The sequence below is a fragment of the Pyrgilauda ruficollis genome, unplaced genomic scaffold, assembly GCF_017590135.1.
Source record: "Pyrgilauda ruficollis isolate IOZ18807 unplaced genomic scaffold, ASM1759013v1 scaffold5, whole genome shotgun sequence".
Classification (NCBI taxonomy): Eukaryota; Metazoa; Chordata; class Aves; order Passeriformes; family Passeridae; genus Pyrgilauda; species Pyrgilauda ruficollis.
The window spans coordinates 15,774,918-15,793,035 of NW_024526599.1; the positions used below are offsets into that span (position 1 = coordinate 15,774,918).

At 39.1% G+C, this 18,118-nt stretch overlaps 1 protein-coding gene across 2 annotated transcripts in view; it reads left to right on the top strand.

Annotated features, from left to right (window-relative positions):
• The window catches only part of SNX25 (sorting nexin 25), an 81,964-nt gene that overhangs the window by 60,125 nt on the left and 3,721 nt on the right, over positions 1 to 18,118 (top strand). The window contains exons 10-16 of one of the 2 annotated variants that reach the window (XM_041480052.1): positions 3,589 to 3,744; positions 6,064 to 6,195; positions 10,966 to 11,106; positions 11,664 to 11,777; positions 12,292 to 12,456; positions 15,611 to 15,728; positions 16,976 to 17,042. In XM_041480052.1, the coding sequence (XP_041335986.1) occupies positions 3,589 to 3,744; positions 6,064 to 6,195; positions 10,966 to 11,106; positions 11,664 to 11,777; positions 12,292 to 12,456; positions 15,611 to 15,728; positions 16,976 to 17,042 (893 nt within the window). Of the gene's footprint in view, positions 1 to 3,588; positions 3,745 to 6,063; positions 6,196 to 10,965; positions 11,107 to 11,663; positions 11,778 to 12,291; positions 12,457 to 15,610; positions 15,736 to 16,975; positions 17,043 to 18,118 lie in introns of both variants that reach the window. The other variant, XM_041480053.1, reaches the window with a different exon arrangement.

Below are 18,118 nucleotides of genomic sequence, written 5' to 3' on the forward strand. Positions count from 1 at the left end.
AAAACAGAGCATTCAAAATGTCATAAGCAATAAGCCAATGGCAACTCTTCTTGGGGCAGGTTTTGTCCTTGGGTTGTCTAAATCAGTCATGTCAGGGGAACTGTATTTATCCAAGAACATTTTGACAGGAGCACGTCTCAGACTATTGAGTGCCTCTTTCAGTCAGGCTGCTGCTTCAGGTCAGCATGGATGTCTTCATTTTACAGGTGAACTTGCTCAGAACTCAATGAAATGTAAAAGTTTGTCCAAAACCAGATCTAAATAAATAAGTCCAGAAGTGCTGATCTACATTCTGCTATTTAGAAACAATTTTTCCAGAACCTAACGCTTTTGTATTTACTCCTTAAATGACTTTAATTTCTGTAGGTGAGTTGTTCTAGTCTTTGTAGTTTGTGTATCAGCAAATCTGCAGAGATGAGTAGTTTTAAGTAAATTACTTGCAATATGTGCTTTTAGAGCTTGATGAGTCTTTTCAGTGTGTGTTTTCCCCTGTATTCTTTTCCTTGGTAAAATATTCAAGATGTTTTCTAGTATTCTCACTGCTAACTCAGCTCTGTGTTGATGGTGGTAGGTACTTCAAAGGCTTTGTGTCCTTGTGCTTGCGATCACTGAGGCTTTGCGCAATGGCTCTGAACAGTTTTGTCCAGAGCTTCCTGAAGCATTAAATGCTGTGCTTTCTTATTTCTTCATATGATTTATTCAAAGTCTAACACAGATAATGATTTCTCTGAGGAAACTGACGCGGTACTTTAGGGCTAGCTGTACTGTGTTTGATAACATCTACTGTAGCTGCCAAAAGTTAGATTTGTGACATCAGCATCATCTGTCCTTCCTTTGAGTCCTTGGATATGTATGGACCATATATGAAGTCTGTGTAAGCCGTGAAACCTTAAAGATTAATATATTGCCAAGTCTGCTTATAACATTCAGAGCAGATTTTTTTTCATTTTTAACAAATTAAGTATGAAGTTGTATATACTGCTTGAGTATCTCTTGAATAGAGCAGTTCTAATGATGCCGTGCTATGCTTCAGGGTCTTTAAAGATGAAAACAAATTATAAGAGTCCTTCTGAAACTCCCCATGTTCTTTCAAATTTTGGTGAGAATGCAGTACTGGCTAATAAGTTTGTGGGTTTTTTTCCTCCCCATAGATCGGAAATGACAGCTGAGAAGTTGGATGTTTCTGAAGGGATATGTATTGTTAGGAAGTACAGATTGGTTTGGTTTTTTTTCAGTTTGGGTTTTAGGTCTGTGTCCTCACTTCCTGGGGCACTGTTGGCATTACCTGTGTTCCTTTTCTATAAATTTCACTGCTATAGGCTGAATAGATAAAAAGCCATCTTGTGCACTCAAGGAGATGAGGGCAAAAGGATGAGCCCTGATTAAATGTGAGAAAATCAAGTCACAAGATAGGAATCTACAAAGGGCCAGCCTGCTGGTTCTGCTGCAGGTAGAACAAGCTCTTTCTTCTTCCCAGTCTGTTTCCAGGACAAACCTCCACAAATCTCCATGTATTTCTACTTGGATGAATGTCCCAGGTAGAAATACAGAAGCAGGCAGTGCTGGCATCCAGCACTTCGAGGAGAGGATCTGGTGACTGCATTGGTGCTGCATGTGTCAGATCACTAAAATAAGACTGACGTCTGTGTTCTACATCACTCCCAGAACTGGAAGCCATTATCAGCTTACCAATGGGGGAAGACAGAGCAATCCGTTATGATCTCAGCTTTGAGTGAACTGATTGTTTGTTAAATTTGATATTTTGAATACAGGTTACTTGATCTTGTAATTCTAGCATTTCTTTTTGATAAACCTAGTGAAAACCTTCAGCAATGGTTTTTGCTTTAAGTGTCTGAAAAGTTAGTGACAGAGAAATCATGTAGCCCACCTCTGGGAGCACAGCCTCATTGTTTTGTAATTGATTGCTACCATTGAACTTCATGTGAAAAGTCTTCTAATTCTTCTATGCTGAAAATAGCATTCTTGATTCTTTCTTTACCTCTGTGCTTCCCAACAAGCATAAGGTTTGGGGTTATTTATAGTTCTTTACATTAAATATTTTTGGGTTTTAAATAAAACCCAGTATTGTTAATTATTATTATTTGTGTTACTGTAGTGCCAGAAGACAACATTCTGAGCTGAGGTCTGTACTCATGCTTGGAGGCAAGTTTCTGACCTTAGGAGTTCATAGTCCATGCAGAATAGACAGAAAAAAGGACAGGGCATAGAGCTAATGGGTTTTTACTCAGCCACATAGCAGGCAAAGGCAGAGCTAGAAAAGGGCATGGATTTCTCAACCTAGAACTCTTGACTTCTGCATTATGTTTGAGGATCATGCTAAGGAGATTAGTTATTATTGCTACTGTTATCTCTTCTCAGACTTTCTTAAATAAGATATAAGATACTATGGAATTTACAACAGGATTGTCTCCTCTAAAACTCACAGAATTTACAAAAGTGTGCGAGTTCTTTCTGTTACTTTTTTCTTTATGATATAAAGATACAGTTTACTTAGTTGGAATATCATTAAATAACATAGAACCCATCCTCATGAGAATAGACTCAGCTTCCCTCAGATAAATTTAGATATACTCAGTCACAAACAGACCTCAAAGATCTTTGAACATGGCAGCAGTAAAAGCTGAGTGCTGTTTGCTAGATCTCAAGGTCTTCGTGTCTATTTGGGGAAGTACAGTAAGAAGGGGGAGTTTGAGCTATATGTCAGAAGATGTTAAGGAGAATGTCACTGAAAGGTGTGAAGTTTTCTAATTTTTTGCAGCCTGTAGTACACAAGATGGAAAAAGCTACTGGTTTGTCTGAATGAATATATGAAAATGATTTATGAATTTAGGGTAAGGCATATGTGCTTTTAACACATTTTTATTAACACTTCTAAAAACAGCAGTAAAACTGTGTAGAAAGCTAAAGGACTTGGTTTAGATTGTTCTGCAGGATGACAAATCTGTTTTGTGAAGGTTTGTGGGAGGGGCAGGACTGTTTGTTAGAAATATGGAAATTTTTTGGTTTTGTTCCCTTCTGCCCCATCCTCATTATTTTTCAGCTCAGCACTAAGTATTTACTTTTCTATCTGGCTCTGAATAGTGATCATGACTACTAAGCTATTTTTGCTTTTAAAACAAACTTTAACTCTGCCTCTCATTAACACTAAAGCCTTAGCTTGAAGGTCATTTTTACAGTGTCGCTGCAGTTGCCAAAGAACTGTAGTAGAAATGGTAATGAGGCTTTGTCTGTTGGGGTTTTGGTTTTGTTTTTTACAACAGACTGACATTTCATGTTGGATCTGATGGTTGGAATATCTGTTGTACCTATGTTTTCATCTATATCAAGAAGCAAATGCTAATCCACCTCCTCCCCCTTCCCTGGCAGTGTTCAGGGCTGGGCTGGATGGGGTTCTGACCAGTCCGGTCTAGTGTCCATGCCAGTGGCAGTGAGATGGGAACTGTGTGATGTTTAAGGTCCCTTCCTTAAACATCACACAGTTTTTCCTAAGCCAAAACCATTCTGTCATTCTATGGATAACTGTTTTCTCATATTAATGTAGCCATTACTCCCATCCTCTATTCCTAGAGCCAAGGTTGTGAAGAAGCTACTGAAGAATGCAGCACAAGAATTAATGAACAGGCCAGTTATGCTGTAAATAAACTTCGCCAGCTAAATGATAAGCTTGAGTATAAGAAACAGGCTCTAAATTCCATTTGTAATTCACCAAAACCCGACAAAAAGGTATGTACCTTTTGTGTCTTCAGTTCTTTTTTCTTTTTATTTTTTAATTTTTGGATAAATGTTTGTGTATTATCCAGTTGTCACATTTTGTATGGGTCAGATGCTTATTTCAGTCAATTTGTTAAACTGAAGGTGAAATCAGTACTTAGTTTTAATTGTTTTTTCCCCATATCTAAAAGCTATTTTAGCTAAACTTGTGAATGTGCTATATATTGCTTTGTTGCCCATGGAATAAGGATCACTCTCCCGTGCTGCCTTGTGGGTGGCAAGGGGTGTTTGTCCCTTGCCTCCCTGCCCTGCCGCGCTGCCTGGGGGTGCGGATGCGCTGCTCCTGTGCCCTCTGCTGCCGCTCGGGGCACAGCACCAGCTCCGACGGACTTCCTGGAGCTGAGGGATAAAAACCCAAACCTTTAGGAGGGACCGATTCCTTTATTAGGGGCTAGGAAAAAGCACGCTGTCATCAAAGAGAAAATTCAGAGCGATGTGAGACTTTAATCTCTGGACCAGGGCAAATAATATATATCTTTTTCTGTTTCCAAAGTGAAACAGGTAAGCAATCTGAGAATATACTCAGGAGAAGCAAGGGACTTGCACATGGCTTGGGCCAACTTTGTTGATTTTATATGCCTGTTGTTCAGATGCAGTTGGGCCTGTCTTGTCAGGTGTAATGGGATTTGGTTGCAGATGGTAGATGGTGGGTAAGATGAGCCAAGGTGTTTTCCTAAAATCCTGCTGCTAACAATGACAAAAATGTACCTGGGTATTAATCATTGCTCAGAACCTGGCTGGCTCCTTGATACATTTTTCCTTCACTCAGGAAGTGAAGTGAGTGCTGAGATGCTTGTCTGAATAGGAGTTGACACCCCAACTCTGGGCACAGGTACTTCCAGGAGAAAGATGTGGACACTAGAGTTTGGGGCCACCCTGGCTAGCTTCATTCCCTCTGTCCCTTCCACATCTTCCTTCTGCCAGAGGGTACTGCAGACAACTGAAAACGTTTGCAGCTGTTCTGGGGTGTCCCCCTTCCAACGCAAGCCCTTCTATGATTCTATATAACTAAACCTTTATATAGTGTTCCATTCACATGAATGTTCTATGTTCTTCTTGCATTCTTGAAACCATAATAGCTATATTCTTTCTGTACTTAGGCTCTTGGGGAGGAGGGGATTGTACCCCTACTGAAGTAGTGGGTTTTTCCCTGTATGTTTTTGTTTCTAAAATATACTTGGTCTTGGAAAATAGCTGCATCTCTGAAACAGAATAGTAAAATGGATCCAGTATTATTGTAAGGTCTCAGTATTCAGTTTGTAAATGTAACAGCTGTTTATTAATGATAAAGTCTTACCAGTTGTTCTGTATTTATTGAATGTTCTGGATGCCACTGGACTCAAAGTAAGGTGATTGCACAGAAGCCTCAGCATTGATAGCAAATAAGAAAAATACTAAATTAGTAAAATATTAAATACCTCAGTGAAGGTGAGGTATTTGCTAGAAAATTGTTATATAGCTGTCACATAGATACTGTTTTACATCTGACATGAGACAAATTCTGAACGAGACAGAATTCCTGTAGCTCTGTAGAATGCACCACTTGTGGTGTAAGTGACAGAACTGATAAATTTGGCTAAGTGGTATATCATATTTAAAAATGGAAAAGTGTCATCTGCTTTTACTGTGTTTCTAATGTCACATCTTAGGTATATTTCCACCTTCTCTTGTCATACTGTCTCCTGGCAGGATGTTTGCCTACTTTTTGTGCTTTCCACAGTAACAAATCCTTGCCTTCTCAAAACTAGAATGAAGTAAGTCATAACTTTGAGTGGTTTCTAACATAGTTAATTCCTAGAAATGCAATCTATTCCCAGATCCGTCAGTCACATGATGTGTACCTGAAAATTATAAAGATGTCTTCAGTAAGGTATATTTCATTACTGTCAATTTCAAGTTCTTATAAAACATACTGTGTGTAATATATAATCATATCTCAAGTGTCTTTTATGCTGGTAGTGTGATAGTAGTTGCACTTCTAACTTGTTTTTTATTTTAGTGTGAGGGTTGGGGTTGGCCTTTAAGATTGCTGTGTGCTCTAGACGTTGGAGGCATCATCAATTCCCTCACATATGTTTGGTTTTTTTGTTTTTTTTTTTGTTTGTTTGGTTTGGTTTGGTTTGGTTTTAGATCCACAGGAATTGTTCTCCCTTTCTCCCTCTGCTTTTGCTCCCTTTTTCTTCTTTTGGAACAGTGTCCCTAAAGACATAAAGCTTGTGTGCTGCACAAGCTTTCTCCTACCAATTATAATGAATAAACTTTTCTCTGCAGATTGTTTCTAAGCTGAAGGATGAAATTACTCTGATGGAGAGAGAGCACAGTGACCTTCAGCTGCACATTGCAAGAACAGACTGGTGGTGTGAGAACCTTGGCATGTGGAAAGCCTTCATTGTCTCAGGAGAGGTAGGGGATTTTTTTCTGCCTTTTGATCTTCTGGGTCTATTCAAACTTACATGAAAAGCAGAAGAAAAATGTGTAGATACTTTCCTTATACCTATACTAGAAATTTACTTGTGGGGGAAAGAACCCTAACCTCTAACTCCTCTTCTGTTTCCCCAGTGGCTACTATGATGCATACACAGAATTTCTGTTCCTCAGACACTGTTGTAATGGAGTTATAAAAATCACCTGCATGTACATAAACAAGTTTTGGCACTGGGTAATTTGCTGTCTTAGGGGCACTGTTTTTCATGAGAGCTGTGTCTTCCTGTATTACCATGCTATTGCACTTGGGTGCAGCTGTGTCTCTGCTATGTCTCAAAGATGCAGTGCTTATACTTTTTGGGTTTTGTATTATTGTATTTAATGGCTGTACAGTTTCAAGGGGCTTGAATGCCCAGAAAGAAAGTGCTTTATATCTGTAAGTTGAAGAAGTTGTTACTTTTTTTTTGTCTTGTTTTGCTGTTCCATTTGGGCATAGGCAGACAATTGTAGAATGCATGCAAAAAACTGTGATGAAAGCAAAAAGTATTACCATCTTCTGGCTCTCTAGTAACACTTATCATGAAAGGATCTCAGTGAATTATGTAGTAAATGTAGGCTGACATACATAAGTAATCTTCTTGACAGTATCAGTGCGAAGATCTAAAGATTAATTGGGTGTCTGCTGCCTTCCCTTTGTATGCCACTAAGAAAATGTTCCTGAAAAGAATACAAATAATTTTCTTGAGGTAACTCTTTGTTGGAGGAAAAAAGTGTGTGCTGTGGAGTTTATTTGGTTGTGTCTTAAGCTCTTGCAAGCCAGTGATAGGTCTGTCAACAGTTAAAGTCATTGTAAAAGACATAAATCCAACAGGTCAAAAAATTGTAAGGTGCCAGTTTTAAAACCAAATTTTCCATGTCGAAACGTCTAGATTTGGTTTGGTTTTAATGCTGTTTGCAGGTGACACTATTGAGAACTGAAAAGTTCTTGAATTGTCTTCTTAAGAGTTATTTGTAGCTTTTGAAGCCTAGTCTTAAAATCTGGCAAATTCTGTGTGCAGAATGGCAGTTTTCTGCACAAATGCAGCCACATGCAACTGTCCAGAGTCTCTCATTACCAGAGGAGAAGGTGGTTTGGCTAAATTAGAGAGAGGTTGGAAGAGGCTTTTAATTGCTTGCTGCCTTAGCTATAACTTATGAGTAGTACTGGATTAGGCAATTAAATATAGGCTTGCATAAATTGTGCTGTTTGCAACTCCATGCTTCAAAGGGTAGGCTGGAGAAAACATGGGTGTTGTAGTTATCTTTGTTAGTTAACTGCTTGGGAATATTCTAGCTGCAGTGAGTGGTTTCAGGGGGCATGAGTAGATGACATAGTCTTTCTATCTGCAAAATACATTGTTGCCAATCCTAGAATATAGCTCTGTGATTTTAGAGAGAGAAAATATTGGCCCTATTGTTTAGCAGACAGGTTTAGTAAAAGTAATTTTTGCTATAGATCTTGAGCTGAAAGAGTAATAGCCAGTCATTGAGCTTTTAAATTGGTCTACTAAATCAGTTAACAGAGAATGCACAAAAGAAAACAATTACTTAAGTCTTGGGGAAAAAAACATGTCCAAACTCTTGTTTGTAATCTCTTAGCTTGAATCTTTCAGTCTTTACAGTTTTGAGTAATATAAAAAAAAAAATATATATATATATATATATCAGTGTAAATAATATAATCTCTAGGTGTCTTTTGGTAGCTCATATTTCTGATAAAACTTTGGAAACTCAGTGTTTTGGCTGGCTGATAGAGGTTGAAAAATAGAGTAGGAACATGCTGAATGAAGGGGCCTATGATAACAACTTGTGTAATTCTGAGTGTCTCTTCCCCATTACAGGTATATAACTTAGAGCTAAATAGCCTAACTCTATCTGCTTGCTTTAATGGTTTTGGCCTTGTATAATTTAATATTTTAACAGACATTGTCTCCCTTGTCCAAAGAATGACTGTTTCAGAGCATAACATCTTTTAAAAAAATCTATTGCTTTCAGAAAGAATTGAGTTTCTAGATCTGAAAAAGGTGAAGAAAATGGCATGTTTCTTGTGGTTACCACACTACACACCTGGACAAGAGGTGGCTGAAAAGCTGCTCAGTGGACAGGAGCTTGGGGCTGCTGGTTGACAGCTGTCTGAACATAAGCCAGCAGTGTGCCCAGGTGGTCAAGGAGACCAAATGCATCCTGGCCTGTATCAGAAATAGTGTGGCCAGCAGGAACAGGGAAGTGATTTCCCCCCAGTACTCGGCACTGTACAGACAGAACCTAAAAACAGGACTAGAAAAGGGTTAGGAAGGTTGGGAAAAAGCTGGATGGTTTTTTGGGCAGGAGCGTTAGAAACACAGCCTCCACAATGTCGCTGGCATGCGAGGTTTGTGTTCAGCAGGAGCTCTGGGCTGCACCTCTGACCCTTGGAGCACCTCTTGGCTGGAAACAGTAGATATGTTGGTGCCTTGTCAGATGTGCAGCTCATCTTGAGCAGGCTGCAGGTCTGTCAAGGGTAAATACAACCCTTGAACACATTAGGAGGGAGTTTCCACTCAAGATGAGGAAGTGTTAGTCACTGTGCAGGTGCTGGGCTGTGTCCCTTGAGAAGGATGGGTTTGAATGAGGAACTTCTCCCACGAGAAGTGGTTCTGAAAGCACTTTCAAGTTTTGTTTGCTTAACTTAGCAAAAGGGAGAATTAGAGGAATGTGGCTCTCTAGTTGGAATTCATTCATGATAGCAATTGTACGAGGTGGTGCCTGCTAACAGCAGAGAACTAGATCTCCTGGTTTAGAAGACCTCCTAACATTCAATTTTTCTGTTTTCCAGTTTACACATTAATTTGGAAAAATAAATTCGCAAGCATCTAAGTTGATGAAAAATGTTGCATTCCTAAGAAGATCCTGAACATTTTCAGTATTTATATGAGAGTATTTGAGGGTACTTGAAAAAAAAAGCTGTAATGTGTCTACATTTAGTAATTGGAATTTAGAGGATTCTGCACATAGCTTGAAGCAGGAGGACTACATCCTCCTATTTTGAAAATGTGCTTTCAGAGGGATGACTCTCTCCTGACAATCACACTTCAGATGACCTACACATGCAAACCCCTGCCCTGGGAACAAATTTAGCATGGAAAGTTTAGCATGACTCAAATCAGCAATTTCAGCACTCATCTCCCAGTATTGAAAAATGACAGCCAGGAGGTGTTTGTGGGTCACCTACCAACATAGATCCAATCTAGCTCAGGGTAGACAGGGCAGGGACTGTCCCAGACAATCCCAGTTGTTTTGCACCATGTCTCTGTGACCTGCATCTTGGAGGCTGTTCAAGCATCTATTTCTGCAATAGTCTGGCAGGAGATAGGCACTTCTCCAAATAGCTGCACTGAGAACCAGGCACATTTGCAGGCATTCAGGCTGGTGCTTTGCATTCTGTCTGAGTGCTGCTGCAGCTCTTTGACAGAGATTTGTGAAATCTGGGCCTCAGACTTGGCTTCCCAGTGGTCCTTGTGCAGCTTTATGAGGAATGCGTCACAGGGAATATTATCAATGTACAGCTCTGAATAGCTTAAAATATGAAGGTGCATTTCAGCCACATGGCTTTTACGAGGGTGCTGTAGCTGCTTGTCAAATTATTCATCCATGCCATTGTGTTGTCAGCTCTCTACAGGCTTCTCAGAAAAGGTGTCATAATTACATGAATTTTAAAGTTCATTCTTATCCTAATTAGATTACTTAAATACTCTTTTTTTAAAAAAAGCTTTAAAGTTATAACTTTGCTCAAAAAGACTGGGAGTGGCATTTTATGATTACCTTATCATTATTTGCATGTATGTAAAGACAAGCATTCTAGAGGTAAAGACAAGCATTCTAGAATGAAATATTTTATGCATGTCTGTTATTTGTCTTTCATAATCAATCTGGCTGTCTCCTCAAAATAAGTAAACAAAAATTTGCTACCAATAGGACATAAGGATGAAATTCTTATGTCAATTCTTATATTAAATTAAGAGGTCACAGCAACAGTGTGGTCACACTGCTGCCATCATCTTAACAAAAACTAACTTTGCTGTAGTTTTCACATTTGCACAATTTGGTTGATTGCTTCTCCTTTCTCTGGCTGAGGATTGTGATTGGATTTATAAGTATTTTTGTAAAGTTGTGAGTTCCTCACAATAGTGCATGGATGCCACAAACTGTGCAAGGAGAGCAGCTCACGTGAGCAGAGAAATCGCTCCTTAACTGCACCAGCTGTTGCTAGACCCAGCTGCAGAGCTGCTGTGCCTGGTGCAGGGGTGAGCCTCAGCAGAAGCACTGGGAAGGGAGGGTGGAAATAAAGGGAGAACACTCAGGTAAACGCAGGTAGGAGAGATGGAGTATTGATGAGCAATCATAGAGCTACATAGTAGGTACCTTAAAAACTGAAATAATACACTCAGCTGTTTTGAAGAGGACATGTCACGGAAACTTGGCTGCTGGTGGACAGCACTGCAAAACTGTAGGTAAGGTGTAATAGTGGTTAGCTGGAGGACTGGTTCAGGACTGGCACAGCGTTTTGGGTGAAGGTTAGTTCATTAAGGGAATTGCTCCATATGTAGCTTTCAAATCTTAAGAGAAGTGTGGGACTGATGACTGTTTGCAAGCCAGTCACCTGGCAGCTCAAATGTTCCACTGTTTACTTTCAACAGAGATTACCTTCTCTGGTTTTTCTTCCCCCCCAAGGTTTTAGAAGAGAATGGAGAACAAGTGCCCTGTTACTCTGTCATGGTGAGTTTACAAGAAGTTGGTGGAGCTGAAACTAAGAACTGGACTGTTCCCAGGAAGCTTAATGAGTTTCAGAGCCTACACCGCAAACTCAGTGAGGTACGAATCCTGGTTACGGGAGGGAAAAGATAGAAACTGCCAAAATTTGTCAGAATGATAAGAATTTAATGCTACCAGATTTAATGCCAGCCTTTTGGCTTTTGGCCCTTTAGAGCTAGATTTCTATCTGCATATTTCTGGTCTCTGACAGATGATTATAAAACTTGTTTATAATTTTTTCCCTTAATAATGTTTTACTGGACTAACCCCATTTCAAAATGGTATATGCTCTGCACTGCCATACAAAAGCCTGATGTAAGAATTAGGTTTTACGTCTGGCTTCTAGGGAAGTATTAGAAATGACAGCTTTGGGGGAGAGAGAAGGTTGGGATTTTCTTTCACAGTGCTTTAACCTTTCTGTCTGATAAGGAATAGATGAGGGGTGCTGTAAAGGGAAAGGGTTTAGATGTCAGCCCATAATGGGAAAGGGAAGGTGTTTTCTTGAGAGGGGTGTGGAAGTGAGGTGAGAGCAAAAAGGAGTCTTTTCATTTCCATTCTGAACCACCTGTCTTTTTCTCTGCATACATCTTAACTGAGCTCTCCTTTCTCCTACACAGTGTTTTCCATCATTAAAAAAAATTCAGTTGCCTTCTCTCAGCAAGCTGCCCTTCAAATCCATAGACCAGAAATTCATGGAGAAATCCAAGAACCAGCTTAATAACTTTCTGCAGGTAAGAAAGACAAAACCAACAAATATCTAAACAGGAGAATTGAGAATCTGCTGCATCTCTATTGCCTAAAGAAAGCACCTAGAACAATAGGTCACATGTAAGGTTTGACACTATAAATGTCAAAGTTGTCCAAAATGCCTGAAGTTGAGATGAGTTTGACTGATAGTAACCATTCCTCTAGTGGTAATTTAATTTAAACTTCTGTTAATTAAGGAATCATAAATAATGAATCCTTTAATTGCTGCTTTCAGCTAAAACTCTTCACACATTTTTTACAAATGAGACATTGTTATAAAACAGGAAAGTTTTAAAGACTAAAAGCTTTATTCTTACTAGGTCCAGTACTTCAGAAATAGTTTCTTAAAGTATCTGTGAGATAAGGATTTTCTCACACTACCTTTGAGCTGTGATTTAATCAGTTTTATTGGATGCCTCAATACATCTTATTCCTTAACAAGAAATATTTAATTGATGTGTTGCTGTGTTGTGAAGTGTCATTATTTTTGTTTCATAGAAATTACTCTCTGATGAAAGACTCTGCCAGAGTGAAGCACTTTACGCCTTCTTGAGCCCCTCCCCAGAGCACCTCAAAGTTATTGATGTGCAAGGCAAGAAGTCGTCGTTTTCACTCTCCTCATTTCTAGAACGACTTCCTGGTGATTTGTTTTCTCATCAGGAGGTAAGTAGTAGAAAAGCAATCTTCCCAAATTTAATTACTTACCCTAAGTAAGCAGGGAGAGTCATTAGTATTTGAATGGCAGGCAGTGTTTCCAAAGGTCATTCGTAATTTACTGTAAGTGAACAAAGAGTCAGAAGAAAGAGCTGCCTATGAATTTAAAAGATGTTTATTAATAAAACAGGTTTCCTCCTTGTTGGTACATGCATATAGGCAAATGTGTAAGCTATTGCAAATAAACAAATTGCAGTTCATGTGGGATTGTTTATTTTTTCACAGCAGAATTTTCCACTCTTTGAGTTCTGGACATGCATATTTCAGGTTTTGGCAGGTAAAAATAATTCTCCTTCAGGAATATGCTCTTGGCAAGAACAGCTGTGTATCCCTATTTCAGGACAACTTCTGAAGCAGAGCTAATTTTGATGAAAAACTGTTGGCAAATAGTACAGGCTTACTGAGGGAATTTGCAAATGCAGGCAGGAGTCTATGTAGGCAAACCAGTTGGAGAATTTGTTATTAAGCCATAAAACCCCATTGTTTTTCAAAATGCAGTGAATAACAGATGAGTGACTAAAATAGCTCATTGACTAAATTGATCATAATTCCATGGCACTCTGTTCTGTGTTGTTCATGTTCAGATAATACAACATTCAAGGAGATGTTTCTATTCCCCCTTTTAGTTATATGTTATACAAAATTAATTTTTAACAGTTAATTTCTTACATGCTGTAGTTGTCTGGAGCAGATGGGTCTTATGCAGGATACTTTGAGACTGGGGAGCATGTACACTTCTAGGCTTTTAATAAGAAAGGTGGTCTTGGATCTCAGAAATAAGAAAATCCTGTATATTATATATATATGATACCTTTCAAAAGTATGCTCTGGTTGCATCTAGATGCTGAATGCATGTGCCTCATTTCAGAGTAATAAACATAAAGAAAATTTGAGAAACTAGTTTTGCTTTGATAGAAGTACTGGAGTTCAAAAATCCAAAGTGCTTTCACTAAAATCACTGACAGAAGTAGCATAAAAGCATTGAAGTGTGAAGCTATTTGTATTTTGCTATTTAATTGAAAAACATCCTCAAAACAAAGCCTAACTGCATAGATACTGTATTATGGGAGTGTGTAGGAGGAAATAGTTGGGAAATACAGGAGAAGGAAAGAGAATTTTTAATACTAGTGTGTGAAAGGAGAAAGAACAAGTAAACAAAGCAGAAATTATGCAACTGTTATTGCTTCACATTTCTCTTCCCTCTCTTCTCCCTTCTTTCCTTAAGCTTACACAACAGAATACAGATGGTGGGAACTCTTAGACCCTATGAATGAGTATGTCAAACAATTGTCCTAAAGTGAAAGTAATAAAATAAAATGGAAGGAGACAGATTGTGAGGCAGTCTGGGATTAGCTCTGCTGTTTTCTGGTCTCCCATCTTTCATTAAGAGCTCAGTCTTGCCCCACTGATAGACTCTTGGATACTTTCCTAAAGCAGTTAAACTGGGGTTAAATCATTTGGTACAAGGTCATAAATGAAGTTAGTTGTGTTACACCACACATAAAGCTGGTATAATTGCGTTCTTTTTGCAACTGAGTCTTCCTGGTTTAGTTTGTGTTTTGGACTTTGTAGTGTAGAATGCTCTCATTCAGCTCTCTCTTTGCCCTTAATCTCATCTCAGATTTTTCAAATATATGTCAGAGCAATCATATTACCTCTTGAGTGTTGTGTTCAGGATTAGATACTGCAGTAATTCCTTTATATATATAACTCCTTGGACGGGTTAGCTTTAGAACTTATTTTTTTGCTCTCTAGACCAAAACCAAATCAGAGCAAAAATGCAGTTGATATCATCTAGAAAGAAGGGCTTTTAGGTTTATAAATTTACTGGATAGAAAATGCACTGTAGTGTAAGAACTTACAGTTCTTGTTGCATTTTCTAAATGACAGGAGATTCACTGAATAGCAGAAAAATAAATCAGTATTAGGTGATGGAATGATGAGGTCGAAAGGAAGAGATGATTGGTATCTTTTAAAACCAGGCTGAAGAAGAAAATTTGCACATCATTGTGACCATTCCTGATCCAGAGACTGGGGCATTGCACCAGCCTCACTGGAGGTCAGCTCTGCCTCTCTTTAGCTTTGCTCGAAGCATAGGCAGGCAGGGCAAGATCCAGGAAAGCAAAGGGATGTGTTGGCTGCCATGAGTAATGACAGGAGTTGTAGTCCTGATCCTGAAGCAATCTTCATGACAGGGAGAAACAACCTGCTGTCTGCCTATCACTCTTGAACAGATGGTACTGTCAGGATTGAGGTGGGTCAACCCAGTCACCTTCTGGGAGTCTGTCTGAATAGCCCTTCTCCCTTTGGTGCCCTGAGCTTGGGTATCCTCAGGCTCAGGTCACTAAGTATCACAGTTTGTGTTTCTGCCTGCGACTAGTTTTCATTAATGGTGCTTGTCTGTGCAGTGGCCAGTTGCCCTTCCACTGCTGGATTTGGTTCCCAGCTTACTTCAAGGACAACTGGTTAGGGCCTGATTCCACTGAGTGGCTTCAGCTGTGAAGGCACTGTCTGTTCTCCTGGGGAGCCAGCTACCTGCTTCTCCCTGTGCAATAACCAGATTTTCCCCTTTACTCACAGCTGTTTGCATTGCAAAGAGCTCCAGCTGTCTAGCTTCTCATCCTGAATGTTTTTTATGGGTGTTGTGTCAGAGGAGGCTTTGCAATCACAAACACTGTTGAGTGCCATCTCCTGCTTACAGCTCTCACCTGTTTCCTAGCAGTACACTACTCCCACATCACCTGCTTTCCTTCATCCAGCTGGTGTTGATGGGGCAATATAGGTGTAGATTCTGAAAATCTGGGCAGCATTGAGGTGCTGACTGGGGCAAGGCTGCAAGCAGAAGATACAGCAGTGATGATAATTTCAGCAGTGCAGTGTCCTCGTCACTTTAGTCCACTGGGAAGTTTTCAAGATACCTAGCAAGATTCCTGTTTGCCAGATCCTGCCAGCAGCAGATTTTGGCTCTAACACTGTTTTTTGACAGAACTGGCTGTGCTCCTTCCCTGGAGCATAAGGAAGTTACTATCCCCAGTAACTAAATCCATTCTGGAAGAAGGCTGGAGAACTGCACCACACAGCCATGTTGTCCCTCTCTTCCTAGGAAGAAACAGAAGAGGACAGTGACCTGTCGGACTATGGAGAGGAGGTGGATGGCAAGAAGGACTCTCTTGCTGAGCCGTGTTTCATGCTGATTGGAGAGATTTTTGAGCTGCGAGGAAGTAAGATGTAAACCTGGTGAATTACTAATGGAATCTCTTGGCTCTGTAGGGCACTTCATAATTCAGATTTTTGTGCTGTTTCAATAAGTGCAATCTATATTGCACTTAATCATCATTCTTGCAGTCTATACGGCCGGTTTGGGACCAAGCTATTCTTCAGTAGTTCATAACGGCCAGTTTGGGACCAAGATTTCTTCAGTAGTTCATAACTTTGGAGTGAAATTACAATATAAAATGGCAATAAAAATGTAACTGGTAGGGGAGAGCGTTTGCACTTAGTATTTTTAAATTTTTCATGAAAAAAATAGAAAAAAAAGGAAAAAAGGACAATAGTATGCTTTTTGTAAATAGGCTGTTCATTAGATTGTAGGAAACCTTGAAGAAGGAAAGATAGCTTTATTATAGAATATGTTTCTGACAAAGAAATATAATTTTAATATCCATTTTAAGTGAATTACATATGCATTTTAGTTCTGCACTATTATAAAAATTATGCTAGAATTGTGGTATATTTAAATACTGGATTTTTTCTCCTCTTTTATGTAACTGAATGATGATAATAAAGAAGACTATGTTTGTTTCTATTTGAATGTGCAGCCACACATGATGCTTTATAAAATTATTTACAGGGTAGCTATTGCGAAATGTGTCACCTTCCAAAAATGGCAGATGTATCTTCCAAATATAGACTTTATTGTGATGGTGAACAGTATGAAAGAAAGACTTACCAGTAATTACTAGGAAGCACTTACTTTTGTTTCCTTTATTTGTAATGGAAAGCTGACTGCTTGGTTCAAGTGAAAATGTTTTCAGAATTTTAATGGTGCTGCTGTGTGTACTTTATACTAATAGGTATGAAAAGGGTGGGAAATTTGAGGACATTTTTTTTTTTGTAGTAGAAAAAGGGGTTTGAGTAGTTGTATTGCTCAATAAACTTGAAATATTCAATATTCTTACATATAAAAATTTATGGTATAACCTAGAATGCATTTTATATGCATACTTATATAATCTTCAGGACTTAAAAACCATACAGCAAGCAGTACAAGGCATGTGATCAAGAAAAATGAAACCTCCGTACAATTAGTGGAATCTTAGAAAGGGTTATAACAACATGTTTACTGTAGGGGTGGGTTGTTTGGGTTTAGTTTGGTGGGAGGTAGGGGGAGAGTTTTGCACATGATCCTGGGTTCTGTAATATTATTAACTTCTTGGTCACTATTTTTTATAATTTTTCATTGTTCTAGTGTTCAAGTGGGTCAGAAAAACATTAATTGCACTAGTACAAGTCACTTTTGGAAGAACCATCAACAAGTAAGTAGCTGTTGCTTTTACTGAATTTTTATCATCATTCTATTAGAAAAAGGCTGACAGAAGAACTGGTAAAAATAATCTGGACATCCTGTTGGATATGATAATCTACATTTGTTTTCCACAGCTCAATTTACAGCTGTGTTATATTTATTAGAGAAAACAGATATGTAAATTATCTTTATGCTGCTAGGTGAGGCCTGCCTGATGCTGTGAGCATACCTGTCTGTAAACACCCTCATATGGAAAGCTGAATCCCTGGTCAGAAACAAATTTTAGAAGTATTCTGTCAGCACAGCAGGCTGTTCTTTGTCCAATCAGTGACTAAATTTGCACTTGCCAGCATGGCTTTTAAAGCCTCTTACGTACATTACGTAGCAGTAAATTGGACTGGTCTCAGACAGTATCCACTCACTGAGTTTTAAATTGATTGGCTCATTTGTTCATACCCTGCTGATAATTGGAAAATGCCTGAAGGAGGACAGAGAGGCAGAGAATTTGTGAGCATAGCTTGCATGCAAAGTTCCTGTGTAGCTTTTTACATTTAGGTTGACTTTATTCATTTTAAGGGATTTGGCTGTAGGGCAGCAGTACTGACTGGAGCCTGCTCTCTACCTTAGACTCGTGGTGCTGAAGGCTACAGCAAGTGGTGCAGCCACAGGAAGAGGTCTCTTCTGTAATCCCTTCAGTAATGTGCTTTGCTATCTGTGAAGGAACCTACTGTGCCTCTATCAAAACTGTCTATTTTTATCCTAGCAGACACATCTGCAAGCAACTAGTTTGGAGTTTGCTACTCTTAGTGACCTGATTTTCCTGACTTTTCCTGGTGGAGAATTTGTAGTGCCCATCCTTGAAATGTGGTTTTGATGTATATTTCAATGTAGTACTTGTAATTTGAAATGGATGTTTGTGGATTACATTGAAAAGCAGCCTTCTCCAGATCTAAGTGAGGTATCTGGAGTGACCCAGATCCTAGAGCACTCAGAGCTGAAAATGACCTGCTGTTATGCCAATGAAATAACTCAGGTATACTGGCAAAATTACGTGAAAAAGAACATCTCTTCCACTACTTTGAGAAG